The following is a 26359-nucleotide window of genomic DNA, read 5'->3' as shown; positions in this document are numbered from 1 at the left end:
TGTCTGGCATTTTCACAACTACAGTCACTACGAATTTAAAAAGTGGGAAAGGGGTGGGGGGAGAAAAAAAGTGGGGAAAAGTGTGAAGGAGAATTATCTCTACCCTCCCACTGAAGATCAAATCCAGAGCCTTCCACATCAAGCATTCTACCATTGAGTTAATCCCCAGCCCGGAAACTTTTCTAGAGGAGCTCTGCATAGCATGCCAAATTGAATACATTGTGCAATTAAGGATGCAAATAAAAGCGAGTTGGGCAAGTCACGGGACCATTGTGTACAGTCAGTGTGTTCTAGAAGTGCTAGTAGAACAGAAAGAGAGCGCCTCCCAGAGAATTTCTCCTACTGTACCAGGTTGCAGAAGGAGCTAGAAGATTTTAGAGTCAGATGCTCCCAAAACCAGTTTCTGACTTATGGCTTGTATCGGGTAAACTTGGACAAGCTGCTCAATCTGAGTGTGTCCCACCCATAAATTGAGAATAGTTCCTAAATTCTTATTGAGGATTATAGATGATGCTTATAAAACTTGGAGTGGGCCCAATGAGATGGCTCAGCCAGTAAAAAAGACACTTGCTCTTCAACCTGACAAGCTGAGTTAAATCCTTGAGCCCCACATAATGAAAGTAGAGAAGTGATTTCTGAAAGTTGTCCTCTGACCTCTACATGTACCCTGTGGCATGTTTATGCACATGCACACTCATATAGAGATGTATGTTTTAAACCTTGGATATTTCAATAAACATAGATATAACAAATCAGTTTAATAGTGTAGTTGTTCTTCAGTTTTATTTCCTGTCCTGGTGAAACATTCTGTGATTTTTATAATCTTAGAACAGAACCAGCTGACTGTGGACTTGACAGCATGTTCAGATTTCTGAGTTACACTCCCAAAGTGGGAGTGCTTATTCTCTCCTTGTGTCCCATCTCTAGCAGTTAACCTGCACTGGGTAAGATGGAAATCAGTTCCTTTCCATACCAAGTCTTAATAGTAATTCTTCACTCAGCTTTCATCTTCAATAGATCAATGTTACCGGTGTTTTATTTTGTTTTCATGAGTCGAGTCCCAGCCTTGCCTCACCTAGGGCAGGAGACAGAGGGAACAAACCTGAGAGGGAAGGAGTGGGACCAAGTATAGGGGGAAATAGAAATCACTAGCAGACACTGATTCAAAGAAAGTCCTCCCATTGTCCCCAAACCAGCAAGCTAATGAGGTCACCCTGAAGTATGTGATATGGGTTTATGAAAAAGAAACTGAAATAAAAGAGAATGACCTACCCCACATGGGCATACCTGAACATACATGACATGTTCATATTCTCGCCAGCCAGAATTACCTTTTGAAATGATGAATCTTGAACACCTGGAGTTTAGTAGCTAACCAAGAGATTGACCTCAAAGGCTTCAGCTCTGTACTTGAGGTAAAGCACATGAACTTGATAATCACACCCAGACCAGGAGTGAGGGTCTCTGTAAGACCCCTCTTTATCACTCTGGCTTGTTCTAGCCAATTCTTGCCTTGATCTAAGAGGTTTTTTTCTTCTGAGATATAGTCTCACTGTGTCTCCCTGACTACCTGGAACTCACTATGTAGACTGGGATGCCCTAGAACACACAGATCCACTCATCTCTGCCTCCCTGATATTAAGGGCATGTGCACTGTGCCCATCTCTCAAGAGAGATGCTGAGTCTTTTCTTGGCCCTAACAGCCTGAAGGAGGAGCATACCTGTCCAAAGGTTACAGGGTAGAGCCCTAGGTCAAATACTTGCACATCTCAGCCTGTGTTAGTGGTGTGGCCTTCAAGCAAGGAGAAGTCTCTCTGACCTTGTCTCTTGATTGGCAAAGGAAGGGAGAGTAATTACTACCATAGGATCATCTGGATGAAAATTCTAACAGACATGAACATCTGTTCCACAACTCACCCAAGAGAAGTGTTCTGAGGCTGACTTTAGACAACTAAGTAAACAAGGAGTGTATGAAAAGATTTTGAAATCTTCCAAGAAAACCCCAAGGCTTCCAGGAGCAGAGCCACAGTCCTGGTATGCTGAGGACTGGCTGCTATAATCTTCACTATCACCCCTTTTACAGAAGGAGCTCAAAAGAGAGTTCCTAGTCCTGTCCTTGGGCCCAGGTTGGCACAGATGCATCTCTGGACCATATGCCTTGCTTGAACTCAGAGGAGAATGAGTAGTGACAGAGAAGGTCCCAGGCCTGAGCCAAGGTCTGATTCCATAGCATGTCAACTCCATCCACAAGGAAATAACCCACTGACACTGCTAGAACCACTGCCCATGATGGGTGGCCATGAATTGAGTCAGTGACCATCTGAGGATAAAGCCACAGCCCGAACAGCACCCCTGCTCTAGAGAGCAGGCTGTGCATCAGCGAAATGAAAATGTTCTGCCACATCCAGCTGTCCTGAGCAGATTCCAGGGTGGGCAGCAGCCGCAGTCCCCAGTGCAGACCCTGAAATGACATGAAGGAGGCACCAGCCACAAGGAGTCCCCAGGATGCATTAGCCCAGCTAGCTCAGTCGGTAGAGCATGAGACTCTCAACCTCAGGGTCATGGGTTCATGCCCCACATTGGGCGCCAATTGTAGCCAGAAGTTTCTCCAATCCCACCAGGTCCTGTGGTCCTGCAGACACTTATAAAATAATCACTCCGAGGCTTATATTAAGTACAAACTGTATGGCCTATGGCTTCAGCTTCTGGCTAACTAACTCTTTCATCTTAAATTAACCCATACCTATTAATCTATATGTTGCCTTGTGACTATGGCATTACCAGTCTGCTGGCAACTTGTTGCTCCTTGGGCAGCAGCTAGTGTCTCCTCCAACTCTGCCCTTCTTCTCTCTGTATCTCTGCTTGGGTTTCCTGCCTGGCTGTAAGCTTTCTTGCCATAGGCCAATACAGCTTTATTTATTATCCAACGGGAGCCACACATATTCACAGCTTACAGAAAGACATCCCATAGCAGATGAGGAAGTCAGAGTCTGGCTTTTCTTTTTTCTTTTTTGCTATTCTAAATGGAGGTAGCCACCCCCCCCCAATCAAGCATCAAAAGCAGGGAATTCCTTGAATAGTGAAAGGTGTTGAGGCAACTGTATCTAGTAACAAGTAGCCAGTTCATCTAATACCACTCAAAACAAAGACTGTCCACACAGAGAAATGTGAAACTGAAGGCAATACACTACATCTCATCATTTTATGCACTGAAATAAAAATTCAGGTACCAGGACATCCTTTCCCAGCTTGTGTGTTGCCTATGCACATTTTCCCCTTTCCCTCAGTGTTTGAACTCCTTTGCTATGAGAGGTAGCTTGTGCCCCGGCTCCACTAAGTAGGGCTGGGGATTTATGACATGCTAAGGAAGCCACTGGACTGTGCTTCTGGGAAACTCTTTAATGGTGGCCTTTTGCAACCCACTCCTGTCCTGTTCCTCCTTTTATCTTGCTTGGAACACAAGGGTGGCTGTGGTACTCATAACCATTTTGTGGTCATGTAACCCCATTATTCAAAGCTATTATAGTTTGGATCGGAAGTGTTTTCTGAAGGTTCCCATGTTCAGCTGATAGGGCTTTTAGTACATGATTTAATCCATTCATGGATGTGTAATTGTATGGCATGTAGAGGCGATGATAACTAAAAAGGTGGCCCCACTTGGAGAGTGTTGGTCACTTGGGACATAACTCTGAAGGTAAATCTTATTCCCAGCCCAGTCTTCTATTTCCCCTTCCTGGGAGGAATAAGGTAAGCAGCCTTTCTGTACCACTCCTTCCACCGAGATGACTCAGCTCTGGCTAAAGAACACAGTAATGGAGCCAACCAGCTATGGATAGAAACCTCTGACATGGTGAGCCCAAGTAGATTCTCTTTACGTTACTTTTCTTGGATATTTTTTCATAGCAACAACAACAATAACAACAAAAACCAAACCCAGAAGTCATTTCTCAAGAAGGGCAAATCAGAACTACAGACACTTGGGTACCCAGTGACCCATTCCTGCCAGCCTGAGCCCAGCACTGGTTTTTTTTTATATGAGGGAAAGCACCTCTCTCTTCTTTGAGTCACCAATCTCATGTGTCTTGCGGGCAGCAGAAGGTGGTCCCTGAGTTGCCCGCTGGTCTTGGTGGCTTTGCGAGTGCTTGTCTCTTATGAGTCCAGGATGTCATCATCATCCTGTGCATAGGAAAATCCAAGGAATGCACTTGAGGCCCCAGAACTGCTGGCCATGGTGTCAGGGGTGCAGCCAATGGACTTGGACACAGCTTCCTGGGTGAACTCTGGGTCAAAGTGTTTCAAGTCAGCAGGCCCTTCCTGTCGGTAGAAGCCAAGAATGAGAAGGAAGTACCGGGATATGAGTTAACTAAGGGTTCCAGAGCCTGGGAGAAGGATGTCAGGCCTTCCTCTCTGAGCACCTCCTGGCCCTTCATGTTTAGTAGTGACCATCATGCTCCACACCAATCCTCAGACAAGTCGTTAGTCAATGTCTACTTCCTAAGTGCTTACCACATTCCCGGTTCATGACACTGGGAATATGTGAGGACAAAGCAGAAAGCCTCTACTTTCAAGGACCTTATATGATAGAGGAGGCAGCAGGAGGATCGTCTAGGGGTCTGCTAAGTCCTAGATAAGAGAGGCAAAATAGGGCAATATAGTAGAGACACTGGGACTGTTCAGCTATATTGGAGAGAGATCTGTATGGGAAATGGCAAAAAAAAAAATGGTCATAGACAAACAGCAGAGTTGTGCACACCGGAAATCCCAGCTCTTGGGAGGTGGAGGCTTCAAGATCATCTTCAGCTACATAGTAAGTTCGACTTTAGCCAGGGATGCATAAGATCCTGTTTTTAAAAAGATGTGATGCTGGGCATAGTGTCAAAAACCTTTAATCCCAGCACTTGGGAGGAGAGACAGGTGGTTTCCTCTGAGTTCGAGGCCACCCTGATCTACCTACATAAAGAGTTCCAGGACAGCCAGGGATACATAGACAGACCCTGTCTCAAACAAACAAAAACAAAAAGAAATGATAATAGATTCTCCACTTCCACTCCAGAGAGAGAATGTATATACAAGATGGGCCATTCATGTAACTGGCCAATCACACACTGCCAAATAACTAAGCAAAGACTTAGAAAGGGTACCTTGGGAGTTGTCTGTCTTGTACTCTGAGGCCACCATGTACACAAACTCAGACTGGCTTGATTCGGGTAAAGAGAACTCAGGAAACAAACCCAAGTGAGGTAATTCCAGACCATCAACATCAGCTCTTTCATTGATAACCACAGACCTGAGGCTCCACAGAGACAAGTTGGTCTGGTCTACTCCAAAAACCCCATAGGATCCAAATGGAAGATTGTTGTTCAGCAGCTGAAGAGATGGCTCAGTAGTTAAGAGTATTGCTGCCTTTGCAGAGGACCCAAGTGTGGTTCCCAGCACCCCTTGGGAAGCTACACAACTCCAGGGGATCTGATACCCTCTTCTGAGCTCAGCCTGCACCTACACCATACCCACCTGCACATACTCACCTCTATACATACACATAGTTAAAAATAAATCAATCAGATCTTGGAAAAGATTGTTATTTGAAGCTCCCTACTTTAGAGGTCATGAGTAAACCAGTCCTGGTGTTTCTGCAGAGGAAAAAACACTGCCCCTGGGTTTCACAGTAGAAGTGGGTGAGCAGGTGGTGGAAGGGTCTGCAGATCTGCTTTAGCATGCAGGTCTTGGACTTTCAGCTTCTCAGAAGGGCCATAGGGTTCAGTGGTCCAGCCCAGGGATCAGCTCCTGGACCAGAATGTGAATCTCACCCATATTTCTTGCCTAACCTTGTTAAGTTGTGTAGCTCTTGATGACCAAATAGTTTCCTTTTTTTTTTTTTTTTAACAAATAAAGAATGTGGTACTAGAGAAATGTATATGAGGTCTCATAAGTAATAGCAGAAGCAGGAAGCCTCCAGTATGTGCCACTCTAATGCTCATGCATTACTATATTTTCCTGTGTCCTCTCCTGGGACTCTATGAACACTCTCTCTTGTGAACCAAAGTTCCTGAAAAGGTCTGATTAACTGATTAAGGCATCGGTAATTGTGGAGAGGTTGGAATGTTGCTGGTCTAGGGCCTCATTACCATTTACCTTGGGCTGTCTTTAGCCATTCCCCACCCCCTTAACAGCCATTCCTTGCCCACCTCTGTATCTGATCTAGCATCCCGTGGCTAACAGATAAAAACCTCTGGAATGTATAAGAGATCATAAGAATGTCTTTAGGTAGCATCTAAGGCCTAAAGCAGAGATTTCCCTATTTTGCTGTAACACACCTACCTAATGTTTCCACCACTATATTTGAAAAGGGCCTTGACTTATGACATTTATTATAAAATACTCGTAAACCTGTCCTGTTGGAACATGGAATTCCAGGTAACCTAAATCCATGTTTTCAATACGTGTCACTCATATTTGGATCCAGGATATACTATCTCTCATTACCTCTTAATTGAGAGTTGTGTACATGAACAGATACATGTTCAACACTCTCCTTACTGTCATTTTAAGTCCCAAGAAATAGAACTGCAGTGTAGCTCAGTGGCAGAGTACTTTTGTCTAGCATGTGTGAGGCACAGGTACCATTCCTGACAAAAGACAAAATAAAATCCAACAAGACAAAAATAAAATCCAAAAAGGAAGAGACATCTCAGGACCCTAGACTAAATGTATCCTGTCTGATTTTTTTTTTTTGTTGTTGTTGTTTTTTTGTTTTCCGAGACAGGGTTTCCCTGTGTAGCTTTGCGCCTTTCCTGGAACTTGCTTTGGAGACCAGGCTGGCCTCCAACTCACAAAGATCCTCCTGCCTCTGCCTCCCGAGTACTGAGATTAAAGGCATGCGCCACCACCGCCCGATCCTGTCTGATTTTTATCAAGAATCTGGTGCTGGACCCTGGTCCCCAGCAAGCAGTGTCTCAGACTGGTGACCTTGTGTGAGCCCTGGAGTCTGCAATCTTTCTGTTAATCAGCATGCGTGATGAGCCAGATTTGTCAGAAGTGGACAAGGCTGACACATCAAAACTAAATATCAAAGAAAAGGAGACACTCCACTAAAGGAAACTCTCCCTCGGGAGAAAGCGTCCAAACATCCTAAGATGATCTTGTCCCAAGAGCGAGTACCAGCACTGCCCTAGGTTCTTAGTTCTAGGCATGTCTGTGGAAACTGTGTATTTGTAGAGATTTTAGGCACTTGGTGATAGCTTCACACCTATACAGACAGGCTAAGAGGCAGCAGTAGCCAGTGCTCCTTATATCTGTTTCCAAACTTCCCACTGGTATGTAAATCCCACTGCCAATAATCTCACCATTGTCAGTCATGGTGCATGAAGTCCTTCGCCTCTGCAGGGCAAGCCAACTTTAACCTATAGAGGCACCCTCAACTGCTTCATCATTTTCATGAAGTTGCCTGCTTTTGCAGCTCCTCAAATTCATTTTCATTTCTAACGTAGCATTACAGTAAATATAGTCATGTGCTAGGGGTGGTGATGCATGCCTTTAATCCCAGCATTTAGGAGACAGAGGCAGGTGGATCTCTGAGTTTGATGCTAGCCTGGTGTGCATAGTGAGTTCCAGGATAGCCAGGGCTGCATAGAAAATTGTCTAAAAAAACAAAACCAAACAAAACCCAGTGTGTGTGTGTGTGTGTGTGTGTGTGTGTGTGTGTGTGTGTGTGTTTATAGTGTAGGGACTGGTATTAGCTCAGGATTCCCCAAGACCAAGTTCTCAGCACAAAGAAGATGTATTTGCCTCAGAGAGACAAAGGGCAGAAAATAAGAGACAAAGACAGGAGGTAGAGGATGAGGAGAAGGGGAAGGGCACATGGGAGAAGGGTAAGGGGTATTTGTCCCAAGGGGGACAAAGGACTGTCTCTGGATAGAGAGAAGATAGACATGGCCCATAGGCAAATGGTGGTTTATAAAGGCACAATGGGGAACCCTGTGTTAGGATGAGGTGTTTCATTTGAATTGGGCATGTTAATTAGGTGAGCCAAAGGAGGCTTTTGATTGCTAGACTTCAGTACTTGATAGCTGGACCTTGGTAGTCAGCCTCAGGAGGAGGAAGTGGCCAAATAAGGGACTAGACCTTGGTGGCTAGCTTTAGGAATGTAATCTAATGGTTTTTAGCAAAGCAGAGGGAATGGGGGAGAAGAGCAGAGCCTGCCAGAGCCATGTTTGCCATGCTCAGACAGGCTAGAGTCTACACACACACACACACACACACACACACACACACACACACACACACACAAAACTGGTGTTAGCTGGCCATGGTAGCTCACTCTTGTAAACCTAGTACTCAGAAGGCAGGTGGATCACTATGGCTGAGGTCAGCCAGGGATAGTGAGAGAGTAACTAGGATAGCTTAGACTACAGAGTCACACACTAGAGAGAGAGAGAGAGAGAGAGAGAGAGAGAGAGAGAGAGAGAGAGAGAGAAGAAAAAAGAAAGAAAGAAAGAAAGAAAGAAAGAAAGAAAGAAAGAAAGAAAGAAAGAAAGAAAGAAAGAAAGAAAGAAAAAGGAAAAACAAATCTAGTGTTACTTTCATGGGCAGGAACCCCCAAAGGAAAAATGTAAATAGAGAATGATGAATCCTGGCAGTATTGAGGAATGGAAGCAAGTCTACCAACAGTGGTTCTCCTTGCCTGGTGAGACACCCTGCCATTTCCCTATTGCTGCTTCCAAATTCATTTTGCACACTTTGTATAAGAAATACATGTCGTTTTTATCATCAGGAAAAGGCTGTGTAGGAGGATCTTAAGCTGAAGGCTAGCCTGAGCTACTACATCTCAAAAACAAACCCTGAATCAGCTCTGTGGTGGGGTTACAGTGCTGGAGATGAAGGAGCAGCCCAAGGCTCATCCTTCTAAGTCTGGGCTAGCCATCAGGAGCCAGGGCAGCTAGAGCCGGCTCTCATTCTTGATGCTTTGGATGAATCTCTGAGACTCTTGGCCCCTCAGCTTCCCCAGCTATATAAAGGGAGCTGGCCTAGAGCCCTGGGAAGCCAGAAGCCCAAATCTGGAGAGACCCCTGGGCTCACTTACCACATTTGGGTTGAAGGGTGGAGTTAGCCTCTTGTGGTACAGGTCATCCCAGTTTATGGAACTGAAGAACACATGGTCCTTTATGTCGAGCTGCAGGGAGAAGACACTGGTCAGCAGTCCTTACCACAGCTGCTCCCCAACTGGTGCCCCCAACTGGCCACCAACTAGACAGAACTTCGCAGCTCTGGCTGGTTTGCTCAGCCCAGGGGATGTCTGTTGACAGACATCTTATCTCCCGAATCATCTGAACCCAAATTTCCCCCTACAGCCGCAGGTGCCTTTCATGACTAGGTTTCAGCACCCACAGAATATCAGGCTCTGGCAGTGTGTCTGTGAGCAAGGCTGCAGAACTGGTGATAGGGGCATAGGGTGTGCAGGGGGAGCTTGAAGACAGCCTCCCACCGCCACACACATTGATGCGTCTTGATTCTTCCAGAATGCAATCCAGGGAAACCAAACAAACCTGCTCACCAAAGGAGACACGTGAAATAAAGCCCTAGGAAGAACTGCAGACTTCCAGGGACTCAGAAGTGAGGAGTGAGTCCTGGGCATGGTTTCTCACTCTGTTCCTAAAGCGCCTTCCCTCCCTGCAGGTCTTCCCAGTTTCACGTTGAACAATCCTCCAACACCTCACGTCAACTGCCTCTTAGAGGTTTGATTCCTGTGAATGCATAACTTATTTCAAGAGTCACGGGCATGTTCTAAGATACAAACTCCTCTTTGGAAGGAAGGGATCTGTCTTCACAGAAGCCCAGATCTTTAAGCTGGCTGGGGGAACGGATAGGTAAATAGCCAAAGTGCTGTCACACATCACAGTACCTGGCATGGAGAGCTTTTGGTGTATAGAATGCTTACAAACTCTTGTAATATACCAGACATGGGTCAAAAAGCTGTGCTGCCCACAGAGTGGGGGTGAGCAGTCCTGAACCCTATCCTTTAGACGCTTCGGCCATCGGGATTGCAGTCATCTCCTCCTCATCTGAGACAGGGTCTTACTTTGTAACCCTGGCTGGCCTGGAACTCACTTTTTACACCAGGCTGTTCTAAAACTCACAGAGATCTGCCTGCCTCTGCCACGGGTGGAGGTCAGAGAACAACTCTTGGGAGTCAGTTCTCATCTTCCACCACGTGGGTCCTGGGGATCGAACTCAGGTTGTCAGGCTTGGTAGCAGGCACCTTACACCCAAACCAGCTTGCTGACCCCGAAATAACCTTACAGTGAGCAATGAATAAGAATTTATTTATTTATTTATTTATTTATTTATTTTTTTTGGTTTTTCAAGACAAGGTTTCTCTATGTAATAGTCTTAGCTGTCTTGGAACTGGCTTTGTAGACCAGGCTGGTCTTGAACTCACAGAGATCCACCTGCCTCTGCCTCCTGAGTGCTGGGATTAAAAGGCATGAGCCAGCATGCCTGGTTTAAGATTATTTATAAAGTGATGCTTTAATCTTTTTTTTAAAAAAACATGTGTCAGAACAGGAATGAAAGAAACAGGCAATGAATTCTATGAATTATTTATCCCCATATCTTATATGTCCAGAGCGATGTCTGGCAAAGTGAATTGCTCAGACATCTGTGAAAAGCAAGGTATTTATGCAGTTTCTCCTTGCAGAAGCAGGAGGAAGCTTCTAAAACTGTAGATCGCTCTATTCCTCTGCTCAGCAATCACACCCTCTTCTTGCTGCTCTCCTCCTTGTACAGACCACAGGACTTTGACACATGCTGTGCCTGCAGCCAGGGAGCCTTCATCCAGTTCCTTGCATGGTTCCTCACATTCCAAGTTCAGCTTGTCGCCTCCCTAGAGGGGACCTTCCTGGCCATGCCAGTGTGAAACGGCACCACCCCTATACACCCTTATCATCTATCTCTGCTCGTTGTTCATTTCCTTCCCGAAACATGTCACACTTGGTGACAATCGTACAGAATCTCTGGGTTTTGTTAGTTTCCTTCCTTAAAACTTCATCACATCAGGGACCCAGGCTATTAAACCCCTGGCACCTAGCTCAGTGCTGGTCCCGAATAAAGCTTCAGCAAATATTGGTTGGCTAAAAAACTGTATTTCTAAAAGAGTAGTTAGGGGCTGGAGAGATGGCTCAGTTGGTAAAGCGCTTGGTGGACAAGCATGAGGACCTGAGTCCAGATGGCTAGCAGGATGTAAAAGCTGAGAATGATGGCATGTTCTATAATCTCATAGCTGAGGAGAAAAGACAGTCTAGCCAATCAGTTAGCTCCAGGTTCCGTGAGAGACCCTGTCCCAAGAAATAAAGTGGACAATTAGAGAAGACACTTGACATCAACCTCTGACCTCCACACACACATATACATATACATCACACACAAAGAGAAGACACACACACACACACACACACACACACACACAGAAAGAGAGATCGAGATAGACAGAGACAGAGATAGACAGACACAGACATACAGAGAGAGTTCAACTGGCAGAAAAGGTCATTTCTAGGGAAATGAACCAGCAGCTCCTGACTTTACAGGGCAACAGAAAGCAGTCTCCCCCACAGGTGCTTCTGAGCTGTCCCTGCAGGAAGGGACCTGTGCGCTTCTGCTTGGTCACCTACAAAGTCTGCCTTGGAGCCCAGCCGCTGCCTCTGGTCCTTGTGGAGAAGGCCTTGCAGGAGGTCACAGGCGGCCACTGTCCGGCCTCCGGGGATCTGTAGTGGTTGATGTAAAATGTTCTCATACATCTGGGCCACGTCACTGTTGAAAAAGGGGGGCTGGGGAGACAGGGAGAGAAGCTGGGGTTCAGCCATGAAACATAGAAAGGGATCTTATCAGGGAGTGTTAGAGCAAACTGGATGGGCAGGAGTGTGTAGCCAGGCCTGCATCTAGTACCACAGCTCGGGGGCAGATGGGGAGAGAAAGGACCTCCAGGCCTCCAGCACAGGGGAGTACTGCTGAGAAAGCCACAGACTTTGCACATGCACAGGAGGCTCCCGGAGGTCCTGGGACCCCTCACCCTCATCATTTCTTCATGGCTTCATAGCCATCTTCTGCCAGAGGCTACAGATAGGCAGATGAGAGAAGACAAGGCTGGGGACCACTAAGCCACACAGCTAAGAGAAGAGTGGGACTCTAAGTTACACCCACGGTCTATCCCTCCTTGCTCTTCCTCCAGCTCCTCTACCCACTGGTCCTTCCGAACCCACAGAGCTTAGTCCTTCTACAGCACGCCATGCTGGAGAATCCAGCCTAGAGTAAAGCCAGCCTCAGGCAGGTCCACACAGGCTTCCACCTAAGCACACAGGCCAGGATGGCGCCCAATCTACCATTACCGTGACCTTTCAGTCTCAGTTTCTCTCTTAGTACAATAAAAGTAACTCTATGCTCTGCCAAGAGGGTGTGTTATAAATGGTAACTGAAAATAACACTGTTTACAAGAGATACACATTCCTCATATTCACTTCGGCCTCACCTTTCATTCCCGGGGTAGATGGACAGCTCGTTTAATTTCCTATGCAAAGCTAGAGTAAGCTGCATAAAATGGGGACCAGCCTCAGCTTTCCCAGGCCACCTGTGCCCTGTAGACATCTCTGTCCACTCACCAGGCCATGCAGCATCTCATAGAGGACTGCCCCCAAGCACCACCAGTCCACCGCTCGATCGTAAGGCTCTTTACGAAGCACTTCAGGGGCCAGGTACTGTTGGCGGAAGTACAGTTATTTGAGGATGCCTAGCCTCTGCGTCTATATCTGTAAAGAAGGCACTTGAAGGGGTTGTTCCTGCTGTCATAGTTTCATGGCTTCTCCTGTGTTCATTAGCGTCCATTCACCAGAGGCCTGGTTGGCGACAGACAGGCTCTGTGCAGTGCACTGGGGACATACAGGAGATCAGGCAAGACTGTCCTGTGTAGTTGTGCTCACTGTACATTGCACAGGAGTACCAGCCAGAGAGGTAAAGGGAGCGACGACCAGTCTGTGATCCACTGGTTAAGCTAGAGTGGCAATTCAGAAGCAGGGAGTGCCTTCTCATTTGCACACAGTCACCTGTGGTCACCTATCTGTGTCCTAGCACTGGGAAAGCCCTGGCAGCACCTCACAGTATAGCAGGGCAACAATGGGGGCAAAGCTAAAGGAACGTGGCACGCACTTGTTCTGGAATCCTTAATGCATGGGAGATGGTCAGGAAAGGGGTGGTATTCCAGGTCACATTGATGGATGGGAACATGCCAGGATCTGTGCCTGGTACAAGGGGAAAACCACAGGTAGGTCTGTTTCTGCTAGTCGCAAGGGTTTAGTGACCTCCTGGCTTGGGGTTCTCTGCTGCTAAGGAACAGAGTCCCAGCAACAGACACAGCTACCCTGAGGGATGTATGGGTCTGGAAGGGATAAGAATCAGACAGCCCTGAGTCCTCTTCCGTGTCCGGGTCCAGGCAGAGCACTGGACCTGCCAGAACTTTGGCTTCCTTATCCTTAAAATGGAAACATAGTTGGAGTTGAGGCTGGAGAGATGGCTCAGTTGGTTAATGCTTGCTGTGTACGCATGAGGATCCTATACCCAGATCCCCAGCAGTCACATAAAAGCTAGGTGAGACGGCTCACATATGTAGCCCTCGTGATACGGGGTAGTGGGGGGGAGATAAACAGATCCTTGGATCAATGGCCAACCAGCAAATCAATGGACTGCAGGTGCAGTTTGAGACACTGTGTCGAAAATATCATGTGGAAAGTACTTATGGAAGACACCTGACATCAACCTCTAGCCTCCATATGCATGCATGTGCATATGAATCTGTCCACATCCACGCAAACATGTGCATATACAACACACACACACACACACACACACACACACACACACATACACACACACAATTAATTAATAAATAAAAGTAGGGACTGGGTTGGGGATTTAGCTCAGTGGTAGAGCGCTTGCCTAGCAAGCACAAGGCCCCGGGTTCGATCCTCAGCTCCAAAAAGAAAATAGGGACATGGAGTCCCTACTGGGGACATGGGAACAAATGTAGGTCTGTGTGCCTGGCACTCAGCAGGGGTAGTCATGGAAGAAGGGATGTCTCCTACATGAGTCACAATTCCATATCCCCTGCTCCCTAACGCTAGTTACACCCATGAAGGACTGGCTGCTGTCAGGCTTTGGGGTCAGCTTTCTCCAGTGGACACCCCACGCACAAACATAGACAATGGTCCCTTCTGGGAGAGGTTACCTGACCGTCAATTCCCTATCAACTGGCAGAACCCACCTGAAGGTCCAGACACAGCTCTGCAGGCTGATGGAGACACATAGCGTGGCTCTTATGTCTTGTTCCAGACTAAACAGAGAGGCGCTGCTCCACTTTGCAGCCTCAGTCCTCTGTCCCTTTCTGGTGCCTGTCCAACCCACAGGGACCCTTCGGGTTCAAGGTCCAATGTTCAAGACCAGTGGGAGTTCAAGGAAAGGTTTTAAACCCAAGGCAGGTCATATAGACAGGTTCAGACATGCAATGCTTGTTTATTTATTTGTTTGTTTGTTGTGGTGCTGGGGTTGAACTCATGGCCTCATGCATGTCAGGCAATCACTCTACCACTGAGCTATATTACCTGTCCTAATTATTGTTATTTTGAGGCACTTTTTTTTACAACCCTCATGCCTCATCCTCTCAATGAAGGTAAGTACGGGGATTACAGAAATCTACAAATTGTAGCCTTCTAGACTCTCTGTCTGAAAGAGGGAGGCATATTTATGTTTAACAATTGCAAGCCCTGACCTTAACTCTCAGGCTACTCTTTCCTGGTCAGGGATGTGGCCCTATGGAGCAGTACCATCCCACACAGCAGCCACTAGCCACATGTGGATATTGAACAATTGCTTTTGCGAGAATCAAGATTTGGGCATGTTGGTGCATGCTTTTAATCCCATCACTGGGGAGGCAGTGGCAGGTGGATCTATGAGTTCAAGGCCAATTTGGTCTACAAAGTGAGTTCCAGAACAGTTAGGGCTGTTACACAATGAAACCCTGTCTAAAAAAAAAAAGGAAGAAAGAAAGAAAGAAAGAAAGAAAGAAAGAAAGAAAGAAAGAAAGAAAGAAAAGAAAGAAAGAAAAGAAAGAAAGAAAGAGAAAAGATTTGGGTCTATTGAAATATGGCCAATCACAGCTGAGGCAGACTATAAATGTAAACTATATTCACATGCTAGATTGTAAGACTAAGAAATAATTCATTATTTCAACAATTGTACATTTATTTTATTTTTATGGGTGTGTGCGTGCGTGCACAGACATATAGAGATCAGAGGACCAATTTGGAAAAATCAGTTCTATCCCCCTACCATATGGGCTCCAGGCATTGCACTCAGGCCCTTAGGCTTGGCAGCAAGTGCCCTTATCCACTAAGCAGGCTTGACATCCCTATTTCACGATTTTATACTGATTATATATTTAAATGAGAAGATTTGGGATATATTGAGCTAAATAAAATACTTTGTTAAGTTAGTTTCACCCATTTTTCCCTCCACACACACACACGCTCCCCAAGACAGCATCTAACTATGTAGCCCTGGCTGGTCTGGAACTTGTTATCTATGCCAGGTTAGTCTCAAACTCACAGAGATCTGCCTGCCTCTGCCTTCCAAATGCTGGGATTAAGGGATGTGTCACCATGCCTAGCATCACCTGTTTCTTTTTACTTAGTGTGTACGTGCGTGTGTTAGTGGGATTCAAACCCAGGGTCTTGGTGAGTGCTCTGCCATCGAGCTACACCCCCAGTCCTGTCTTTTGTACTTTTCTTAAAGATTTATTTTATTTTATGTGTATGGGTGTTTTGCCTACACGTATGTCATGTATGCCACATGTGGCAGTTCCCACAGTGACCAGAAGAGGGTGCCAGATCCCCTAGAACTGGAGTTACTGTGGAGGATTGGCTGTGAGCTGCCATGTGGGTGCCAAGACCTGATTCCCGATCTTCTGCAAGAGCAACAAATGCTCTTAACTGCTGAAACATCTCTCTATCTCTGTCTTCATAATACACACACACACACACACACACACACACACACACACACACACACACACAGGATTTATTTCATTTTTGTGTGCATGGGTGTTTTGCTGGTACCACTTGCATGCAGTATCCATGGAGGCCAGAAGAGGGCATTGCATCCTGTGGAACTGAAGCTATAGACAACTTGTGAGCTGACGGGTAAGTGGGGAACCAAACCCAGGTTCTCTGGAAGAGTAACCAGTGCTCCAGCACATCTTTTTACTTTTTAAATGTAGTTGCTTAGCATGCCTGAGTCTCTGAGCTCAACCCTCAACATCACAATAAATACATAAGGTTTGCATCTATTTGTTTTTGGTCTCATGAAGTCCAGCTGACCTGGGACCTACTATATACTTGAGGCTGGCTTCAAACTCCTGATCTTCTTGTCCCCACCCCTCAAGTGCTGGGATTACAGGCATGCAACCCCACATCCAGCTGTAGCTTGTCTATTCCCACTGAGCAGTAGTAGAATTCACTAGAGGTAGCTGGGAGCCCACCATTCCAAAAGCTGGTTCCTTAACACTCATGAGGAGATGAAGGCTCCTTATAGGCTGACTCAGGGAAGAGCTTTCGAGGATGGAGTGAGGCCTTGATGCTGTAGCCTGGTGGTTTTATTTAGGGGCTGTGGCCTCAGCCACTTATGGTCAGCCTTCTCCACAGATCTTTCACATACCTCGGGGGTGCCGCAGAAGGTGGATGTGGTCTCCTCAGGCTCCACACATTCCTTGCAAAGGCCAAAATCCGTCAGTACCACATGTCCCTGTGGGTAAGAGACAACAGGAAGGGGGTTGGTGGTCAAAGCTCAAATGCCACACCCTAGAGCAACTGCTGTACAGTATGGCGAGGAGACACATGCTGAATGCTTCATGCAGACTCAGGGTTCCTGGCCTGGATGCCAGGAAATCTGAGGGCACAGACCAGGGACATGACACTCTGCAGCCTTCCCTAGCTCATCATGACTTAGGTCCATGCCTACAACAGTAGCAGCTCCAGGATGTTCTCTGCTGGGTAGCAATCCCCTTGATGGAGGGCCGAAGACTGAGAAATCAAGTCCACCACTGCTAGCTGGGCATGAGGATGGAGAACGCAGACAGACTTTAGGAGATGCCATGCCTAATCCTCACTGCTGGGACTGTACTCCTGTCCAAAACTATGCTGCTCCCTAGCGGGCAATCCACATCCAGCAACTGAACAGTGGGGGCCATGAAGGTCCAAATCCCCTTGCATCAATTTATCACCATGCAGAAGAGCCATCTTGGCTTAGGGTTCCCATTCTGTGAGAGGTACTGAGGTCTCTCTTGCAAACACACTGCAGCTGCCCCTCTCCCTCTGCCCCACCCTGTTTTCTTCATCCCCCTTAAAGCTGTATCTTTTGGAAAGTGTTCCCCAAGAAACCTATATTCCATTCTCCATCTCAGGGTCTATCTCCAGGGAATCAGGAAACATGGAAGGTCTACAGATCCCTAGCTTCTATCTGGCCACATGTGGCACCCCCCCACCCCCCGCCATAGGTCTGTATATATATATGTACTGACATACATGCACATAGTCTCCTGTGCACATATTTATATACACAAATATGTGCATGAGCACATATGTACACAATACACACAAGAAGGTATGTTATTATATGCATATATGTGTAATGCATAAATACCAATGTACACAGACCATGGCTGGAGAGCACAGATTTGTGCTGCATGTGTACACACACACACACACACACACACACACACACACACACACACACACCCCACACCTGGCAGTCCAAGAGAATGTTTTCTGGCTTCAAGTCTCTGCAGAAGAAAAGAGAAAACAGCCGTTTACTCAGTGAATTGGGGACTGGGGTCCTAGCAGGAGAGCTACTCATGGACAATCCCACAGGCGAAAAAGAAAACCCAGGGAGGTTGGGTACTTGACTCTAGAAAGGAGCACACCCCAACCCTAAATAAGAGACTGCTTCAGTCAAAGGACCAAGTTCAGTGAGACTTCATGGCCCACACAATCCCTGCCTGGTGGAGCAAAAAGGTCCCGGGATTGACCGTGAGCCGAGAGCAGGCCTCACCTGTAAATGATGTTGAGAGAGTGTAGGTAGCCAATGGCGCTGGCCACCTCGGCAGTGTAGAACCGGGCCCGGGGCTCCAGGAACCTGCGTTCCCGCTGCAGGTGGAAGAAGAGCTAGGAGAGGGACAGTGAGATGGCGGCTGGATTCCAGCTCCTACATCCCCAGACATGAGCCTTCAAGACCCGCTATTCCATGCAGGCCGGTTACCCTAGCCTACACTTTGGTGTCCTTGAACCAAAAGACTGCATGCTGACCCCACCCCTCAGGGCACGTGTGCTCTCCATGCCTTCAGTCAGCATAATCAAGCAGCTACTGTGTTCCAGGCTGCAAGCCAGCCTCCCTCACAGCGCTTGTTTAAACCTCATGACCATCTTCAGCCGTGACACCAGTTTCATGTCAAAGGGGGAGGAGTTACATGGATTGTCTAAGGCCCCACATCTCCCAGTTGGCAGAGCTGGGATTTGAAACCAGGTAGTTCAAGACATTCTGTGGTGGTATTGTGTTCCCCAAAATATTGTGCACCCTAATAAACTTATGTGGGGTCACAGAACAGGACAGCCACTAGATACAGAGGCTAGAAAATGGTGGCACTCACACCTTTAATCCTAGCATTCCAGAGGCAGAAATCCCTATGGAATCTCTGTGAGTTCAAGGCCACATTGGAAACAGCCAGGCATGGTGACTCACGCCTTTAATCCCAGGGAATGGTGGCAGAAAGCAGAAAGGTATATAAGGCATAAAGACCAGAAACTAGCAGCATTTGGCTGGTTAAGCTTTTAGGCTTTTGAGCTACAGTTCAGCTGAGACACATTCTGGATGAGGACTCAGAGGCTTCCAGTCTGAGGAAACAGGATCAGCTGAGGAACTGGCAAGGTGAGGTAGCTGTGGCTTGTTCTGCTTCTCTGATCTTCCAGCATTCACCCCAATGACTGGCCTCAGGTTTGATTTTATTAATAAGACCTTCTAAGAGTCCTGCTACAACATACTTTGTGTGTGGGGTTGGGGTAGGGTGGGAGGGGTAGACTCTATGCAACCCAGATTGGCCTTGAACTCAGTCCTCCCACCTCTGTATCCCACGTGTTGGGATTATAGGTGTGGGGCACCATGCCCAACAAAAACGTGCTTTTCCTCCAACCCAAGCATTAGGCTGTCACATTGAGCTCAGCTTAGATCTTCCTGTTTGGTCTGCTTTGTTGGTTGCAAAGCCATCACTTGGGGATGTGCAGGATGAAACCTCCCCCGTTGGACTCAGGCGGGAAAACATTTGGTGATAGGCCAAACCTGGTGCAGTTGAGGAAAGCCCCTACTAAATTTTGCCCCCTTGTTCGGTGAGACAAAGCAAAGTCCAAGATGGTACCCAGCTTGTCCCTGCCCTGCTTTGGGGTTTGCAGGTGGCTCGGGTCTCTACTGAGGATAGTGACATCAGGCTAGAGAGACAGCTCGGTGGTTAAAGTACTTGCTGTGTAAGTATAAGGACCCAAGTCTGGGTCCCCAGAGATCAATATAAATACCAGGGGGGGCATGGTTGTCTGCCTGTAATTCCAGCCTCACAAGACGGGGACGGGATCATCAGTGCAAGCTGGCTAGCAAGACTAGCCACACTGTCAAGCTCTGGGTTTGTTTGAGAGACCCTGATTTGTTGAAAAAGATGGAAGGGAAATTGAAGATGACTCTTGACATCAAACTCTGGCCTCCATGTACAAACACATGTGTACCTACACGTTTGCCCCACACATAAAAATAGGCATGTACAATACATATACATAGAAATAAATAAATTAAAAAAAAATGATAGTGATGGGTGTGGGCCTGTGGCCTGGGTGTGGGAAATGGAAGTATTGGAAATAGTGACCACACACTTCTCTTGGCAGAGCCCTTTCCTAAGGTCTACAGATGTGATTATGAGCCACCTTGTGTGGGAAACACCCCTGCTGCTGCAGGGGTGAAAAGGACTTGGCATAGACTGGTTGTCATGAGATGTGACTTGCTGCGCTGAGCCTCTCAGTTTCTTTAGACTACCAAGTGGGTCTGTTGTAGGGATTCAGGGAGACCACTCTGGAGTGGGTACACAGTGGGCACATGGGAGGACAGCTCCCCTCCTGAGGTCCACTCACCTCTCCTCCGTTGACATAGTCAAGCACGAAGTAGAGCTTCTCTGGGGTCTGGAAGGAGTAGCGCAGGCCCACAAGGAAGGGGTGCCTCACGTTCTTTAGCAGTACATTGCGCTCTGCCATGATGTGGTTCTGCTGTGGAGTCACACAGACAGGGTCCATGTCACAGTCCAGTTCGGCTCCTTTCATTCCAGCACAGTCCAGTGGCCTGGTTTATGGAGGTGTCCTGCCCAAGGCTTTTTCCTGCCCCAGTTCAAATACCCACATTGGCTCTCTTTTGTCCCCAAGCCAGGCCTAGCTTCCTTGTTAATACTGAAAAGTCAGTGTCCTGAGTCTCATCCCAGCCACTTCATACTAGTGTAACTTCAGAAACCCCTGCCCCTGGGTAACAAGCAAAGCATATGCTACGACAAGATGATTGAGTCCCAGGGAAGCTCTCTAGAAAAAAAAGTGCCATGAGTACCTATCTATACTCATGCCTTTGATCATAGTTGGTTGTTTTACTCTTTCGGTGTTTGTGGGGGGCCCACCACCCAGCTCCTAAATAAAACACACAGAGGTTTATTATTTCCTATGAATGCTCAGCCTTAGCTCAGGTGGTTTCCAGCCAGCTTTTCTTAACTTAAATTATCCCCGTCTGTCTTTTGCCTCTGGGCTTTTTTACTGTTTCTATATACCTTTTCTTTCCTTCTTACTCTGTGTCTGACTGTGTAGCTGGATGGATGGGTGGATGGCTCCCAAAGTCCTCCTCCTTCTCTCATTCCTTGATCTTTTTTCTTTTTTTCTCCTATTTATTCTCTCTGCCTGCCAGCCCCACCTATCCTTTCTCCTGCCTCACTATTGGCCATTCAGCTCTTTATTAGACCAATCAGGTGTTTTAGACAGTCAAAGTAACACAGCTTCACAGAGTTAAACAAAAGCAACATTAAAAAATATAACACATCTGTGGTGGTAATCTAATTGCACTGAAATATTATTTTGATTGTATGTTAATAAATAAAGTTGTCCGGGGGTCAGAGCTATTAGAGCCATAGCAAGAGTGTGGCGGTGGTGGCACACGCCTTTAATCCCATAAGATCTCTGTGTGTTCAGGGATATAGCCAGCATTGGAGACATATGCCTTTAAGACCTAGGGGGCTGTACATTCAGACAGTGACGAGGCAGTCATGTGTTTGGGTTTACAACCAATGAGAAGGCAGAACAACATACTATAAAAAAACGAACCGACAGGAAGTAGGTCTCTTTCGAGAAGCTGGGACAGCAGGAGGAAGGGTGAGATTTTAGATCTGAGCTCTGACCTCCTCGGCTTTCTCTTTTACATTGTTTCTGTGTTTCTTATTTAATAAGACCCGCAAGGGCGGCAGACCGGGCGGTTGGCGTCATAGTCCGAGCGCCGGCTTCTTAGTCCGAGCGGCGGCCCCCTAGTCCTTGGCCTCAGGCCGGAATAACTGAGCTGCTTGCTTAAAGCCTGCTTGCTTAAAGCTGGTGCTACAAACAACTCAGACCTGCCCTGCCGAACAGGGCCCTGCCTGTAAAGCCAACGCACGTGGTCGGAGCTTAAGGAAGTCAGACCCAAGCCTTGACTCGGCACAAGAGGGAACACGTGGCTGCATTTAAACTTTAGCCAGCTACGCTTTCTTGTTCTCTCTCTCTCTCTCTCTCTCTCTCTCTCTCTCTCTCTCTCTCTCTCTCTTTGGATTTACACCTGGGACACAGGGTGGCTGTTTTGAAAATCCCCTCGGATTTCTACTGTTCTACGCAGATTTGGTAAGTCATAATATATCAGATATTTTAAAGGAAACTATCTAAAAGAGATTTTTTTTCCACATTAAAAAAAAATGGGTTTTATGTGTACATTGGAAGAAAATTGGTTTTTCGAAATTTTAGGCAGTCTGGCAATGGAACAACTATATAATATTAGCATTGGTGGAATTATGCACCTTATCACTATGCTAATCCACATTTTAATATTTAAAAAGATAGTCAATTTAAGTGCCAGGATAACAGCTTTAGAAGAACTTGTTAAACCTGTAAAAATTCAGACAGAAGAAATTAACAGTGAAGTTGTTTCAAGTCGGGATCATAAGGTTGCAGAAAGAAAGCCTGTTTTCACACAGTCACCCTTAATTTATCCTGTAACCGTACAGCAGATGCCTGATCAAATGGCTACACAAAATAATTGGGCTCCAATTGAAATGTTGGATTTAAAAAGGTTTAAGGAGGCAATAGTATCTTATGGCATGCATTCCCCATATGTAAAGCAAATGTTAAACTCTTGGTCAACATATAATAGGATAGTACCACAGGACTGGCGGGACCTTGCACAAGGTGTTCTGGAACCCAGCCAGAGACTTCAATTTCTGACTTGGTTTAAGGAGGAGGCTAAAAACATAGAAAAACAATGGAGGGATAAAGGAATACAAGTTTGCCAGGATCAGCTTATGGGCGAAGGCCAATATGCTTCAGCACAAACACAATGTTTATATGATGTCCAAACCCTAATTTTATGTCGAACGGCAGCCTTGAATGCATGGGACAGAGTTGAGGAACCAGGAAAAATATCTGAGTCATTTACAAAGGTGATGCAAGGCCCAAAAGAGTCTTTTACAGATTTTTTACAAAGACTGGCTTCAGTAGTAAAGAGAATGGTCTCGGATTCAGAAGCTGGTAAGGCAATAATTGAATCTTTGGCCTTTGAGAATGCGAATGCAGCATGCAAAAGAATAATCAGGCCATTAAGGGCAAGATCTGCACCTATGGAAGATTGGATTAGAGAAACAATTAATGTTGAAGCTGATGAGCATGATGATACATGGGTAGGAGAAGTAATTTCAAAAGGTTTGAGGAGTGTTGGATGTTTTGGATGTGGAAAGCAAGGACATTTGAAAAGGGACTGTAGACAGGTCATTCCCAGAAACAATGTTTCTTCAAGGAACAATGGCAACAGAATGCCCCTTCCTTCTGGAGTATGCAGAAGGTGTGGTAAGGGAAAACACTGGACCAACGAATGTAGATCAACAAAGGACAGACAGGGTAATCCTTTGCCTCAGTCTTCGGGAAACTCCCAGAGGGGCCTCAGGCAGGCCCCCAGTGCAAATCCAGTTCAAACCTTTCCTGCAGCCATAGAGGAAATGCCTGCTCTGGAGAGCGATTAAATAACCAAATGCCTATTGGAATAAATCATGCTGGTCAGGATGATGAAACAGAGAGAATAGAAAATTCAGGAGAAAACATAAAGAAAATTTTTTGGCAAACTTCTATTAATGAACAAAGACCAAAATTAACAATAAAAATAAATGGTGTTTTGTTGTCTGGTCTGGTAGACACAGGTGCGGACGTTACCATAATTGCACCAGAATTTTGGCATCCAACTTGGCCTCTTCAGGAGGTAAACGTTCAACTGTTAGGAATTGGGACATTATCTCAGGTGAAACAGAGTGCAAGATGGCTCGAATGTATAGGTCCAGAAGGACAGAGAGGAAAATTAAAACCATATGTGGCTAACATAACTATGAACCTGTGGGGTCGAGACTTGTTGCAACAATGGAATACTCAGATTAACATCCCTCCAATCTCAGAAACAAATCATAAACTAGCACATGTTACTGAGAGAAATATTAGAAGATATTGTTCTAATGAGTGGTCACCAGCCATCCATATTATACAAGAACAGGGCACAATAACTGATGATCTTCCAAAGACACCAACAGCTCTACCTTTAAAATGGTTAACAGACAAGCCTGTATGGGTCCAGCAATGGCCTTTAACAACAGAGAAACTCCAGGCTTTAGAAGAGCTGGTAGAAGAACAGTTAAATGCTCAGCATATTGAAGAATCAACCAGCCCTTGGAATTCTCCTGTATTTGTTATTAAAAAGAAATCTGGTAAATGGAGAATGGTAACAGACCTTAGAGCAATTAACAAAGTAATTCAGCCAATGGGCTCTCTACAATCTGGGATGCCTTTGCCTACTCTGTTACCAAAAGGATGGCCTCTCATAGTTATTGATTTAAAAGACTGTTTCTTTTCAATACCCTTACAAGAAAAAGACAAAGAAAGATTTGCTTTTACAGTGCCTACTTATAATAATTCTCAACCGGTTAAAAGATTTCAATGGAGGGTCCTCCCACAGGGAATGTTGAATAGCCCAACTCTGTGCCAATATTTTGTACAACAGCCATTGGAAGTGATACGTAAAAAATTTCCTAAATCTATAATTTATCATTATATGGATGATATTTTACTAGCTGACTCAAATGCAGATACTTTAGAAATAATGTTTGAAGAAGTAAAGAAAATTTTGCCTTGCTGGGGATTACAAATTGCTCCTGAAAAGATACAAAGAGGAGATTCTATTAATTATTTAGGATATAAAATAGAGCTACAAAAAATTAGACCCCAAAAGGTGCAAATTCGGAGAGATAGACTACAGACTCTTAATGACTTTCAAAGATTATTTGGAGATATTTCTCATCTACGAACTATTGTTGGGGTAAAAAATGATGAACTGACTAATTTGTTCAGAACCTTAGAAGGTGACAAGGACTTAAATAGTCCAAGAGAATTATCACCTGAAGCTGAGAAAGAATTGGCCTTGGTAGAAAAGAAAGTGCATGAAGGACACGTGGATCGTATTGATCCAAAGCTGGATTGCATTTTGGTTATTTTACCTTCTAGGCGTTCTCCTACTGGAATATTAATGCAGAGGGAAGATATTATATTGGAATGGATATTTTTACCAAATAAACCAAATAAAAAATTAAAAACTTATGTGGAAAAAATCTCTGACTTGATTTACAAAGGAAAACTGAGACTTCGTCAATTAGCAGGCATAGACCCAGCAGAAATTGTCGTACCATTAACTAAGGAGGACATTGAAAAATTATGGACAGAAAGTGAACCTTGGCAAAGAGCTTGCAGTAATTTTTTTGGAGAAATTAACAGCAAATATCCCAACGGTGGTGGTGGCGCACGCCTCTAATCCCAGCACTGGGGAGGCAGAGCCAGGCGGATCTCTGTGAGTTCGAGGCTAGCCTGGGCTACCAAGTGAGTCCCAGGAAAGGTGCAAAGCTACACAGAGAACCCTGTCTCGGAAAAAAAAAAAAAAAAAAAAAGCAGGGGGAAGTGACCATTCCTGAGTTCGGGTACCTCTTTGCTCTTTAAGATGGACTTCTTCTGCAGCACCTTCACTGCATAGAAGGCTCCATCGGACTTGCGCTTGGCCAGTAGGACCTGAAGAAAAGTACAGACCCAAGATATCAGGGATGACGGGTTCCCCTGGCAGCCCCACACTCAGTCTGCAGGTCTGTGGTATGTGAGCCTTCTTTTTGCATAGGCTAACGGAAGAGAGCAGGTGGAAGACAACGGAAGGGAGAGACCCCGCACCCCCCCCCCTTTCCTTACCTTTCCATAGTTCCCTTTGCCAATGACTTTGAGGAAGTCGAAGTCTGTGGGTCGGGCACTGTGGACAGGAGAAGAATAAAGATCAGTGTTTGGAATCCCAGGAAGCTGGATCTCTGGTTAATTTCAGAGCTGAAAAATGCAGGTGGCCTTTCAGGATTCTCATGGCCTCGCCTCTGAAGAACATCATGTCTAACAGCCCAAAGAAGCTCAGAAGACAGAGCCTCACACACCTTTCCCTACACCCAGCCCAGCTCACAGACCAGTTAATACTAAGAGAGACAATCAGGTACATGGTGCAGAAGGCAGTCTCCTCCACCCACCCCCACCCCCACCTCTGGCCAGGAGAAGGGCCTGAGGGTGAAGAGTTGCTGACCATGAAGATGTTTGGGGTCATTCCAGGTAGAGAGCTCAGCCTGAGCCAAAGCTGGGAAGTTAATGAGAGATGAAGCTGAGCAGGCACAGGGCGAGAGGGATTCTGGTCCAGCTGGGAAAGGTTCTGAGTACACCAGGGACCTTGGATGTTATTTCGAAAGCAAAGAGAGCCAGCCATAGGACAGCTAGGTAGGAATTTTGTCTTGGAAAATAGAACTCACTTTGGGTTCGCTGATGGCCCCAGGTTGATGCTCCCATTGGCCCTAGAGGGCTGAAGACATTAAAAGAGAGAGGCGATGAAGATCAGCAAGCTCTCTCCTCTTCCTTTGGCC

The 26359-nt window shown here is 46.1% G+C and overlaps 1 protein-coding gene and 1 non-coding gene across 4 annotated transcripts in view; one reads left to right on the top strand and one right to left on the bottom strand.

Annotated features, from left to right (window-relative positions):
- The first annotated feature begins 2513 nt into the window (after positions 1-2513).
- Positions 2514-2586, top strand: Trnae-cuc. The gene has a single exon. It is a non-coding gene; the product is annotated as a tRNA-Glu (tRNA).
- A 1264-nt stretch (positions 2587-3850) lies between these two features.
- Positions 3851-26359, bottom strand: part of Sgk2 (serum/glucocorticoid regulated kinase 2) — a 28929-nt gene continuing 6420 nt past the window's right edge. For 2 of the 3 annotated variants that reach the window (XM_028868402.2, XM_037205423.1), the window contains 11 exons: positions 26249-26298; positions 25656-25713; positions 25401-25484; positions 20256-20387; positions 18142-18254; positions 17836-17872; positions 16750-16836; positions 12648-12743; positions 11664-11819; positions 9080-9169; positions 3851-4314 (listed from right to left, as the gene is read on the bottom strand). In XM_028868402.2, coding sequence (XP_028724235.1) covers positions 4150-4314; positions 9080-9169; positions 11664-11819; positions 12648-12743; positions 16750-16836; positions 17836-17872; positions 18142-18254; positions 20256-20387; positions 25401-25484; positions 25656-25713; positions 26249-26298 — 1068 coding nt within the window. In that variant the 3' untranslated portion in view covers positions 3851-4149. The remainder of the gene's footprint in view (positions 4315-9079; positions 9170-11663; positions 11820-12647; positions 12744-16749; positions 16837-17835; positions 17873-18141; positions 18255-20255; positions 20388-25400; positions 25485-25655; positions 25714-26248; positions 26299-26359) is intronic. The other variant, XM_037205424.1, reaches the window with a different exon arrangement.

The sequence above is a fragment of the Peromyscus leucopus genome, chromosome 4 (assembly GCF_004664715.2).
Source record: "Peromyscus leucopus breed LL Stock chromosome 4, UCI_PerLeu_2.1, whole genome shotgun sequence".
NCBI lineage: Eukaryota > Metazoa > Chordata > Mammalia > Rodentia > Cricetidae > Peromyscus > Peromyscus leucopus.
The sequence above is the reverse complement of the archived record's forward strand: the minus strand, read 5'-3'. Positions and strand labels throughout refer to the sequence as shown.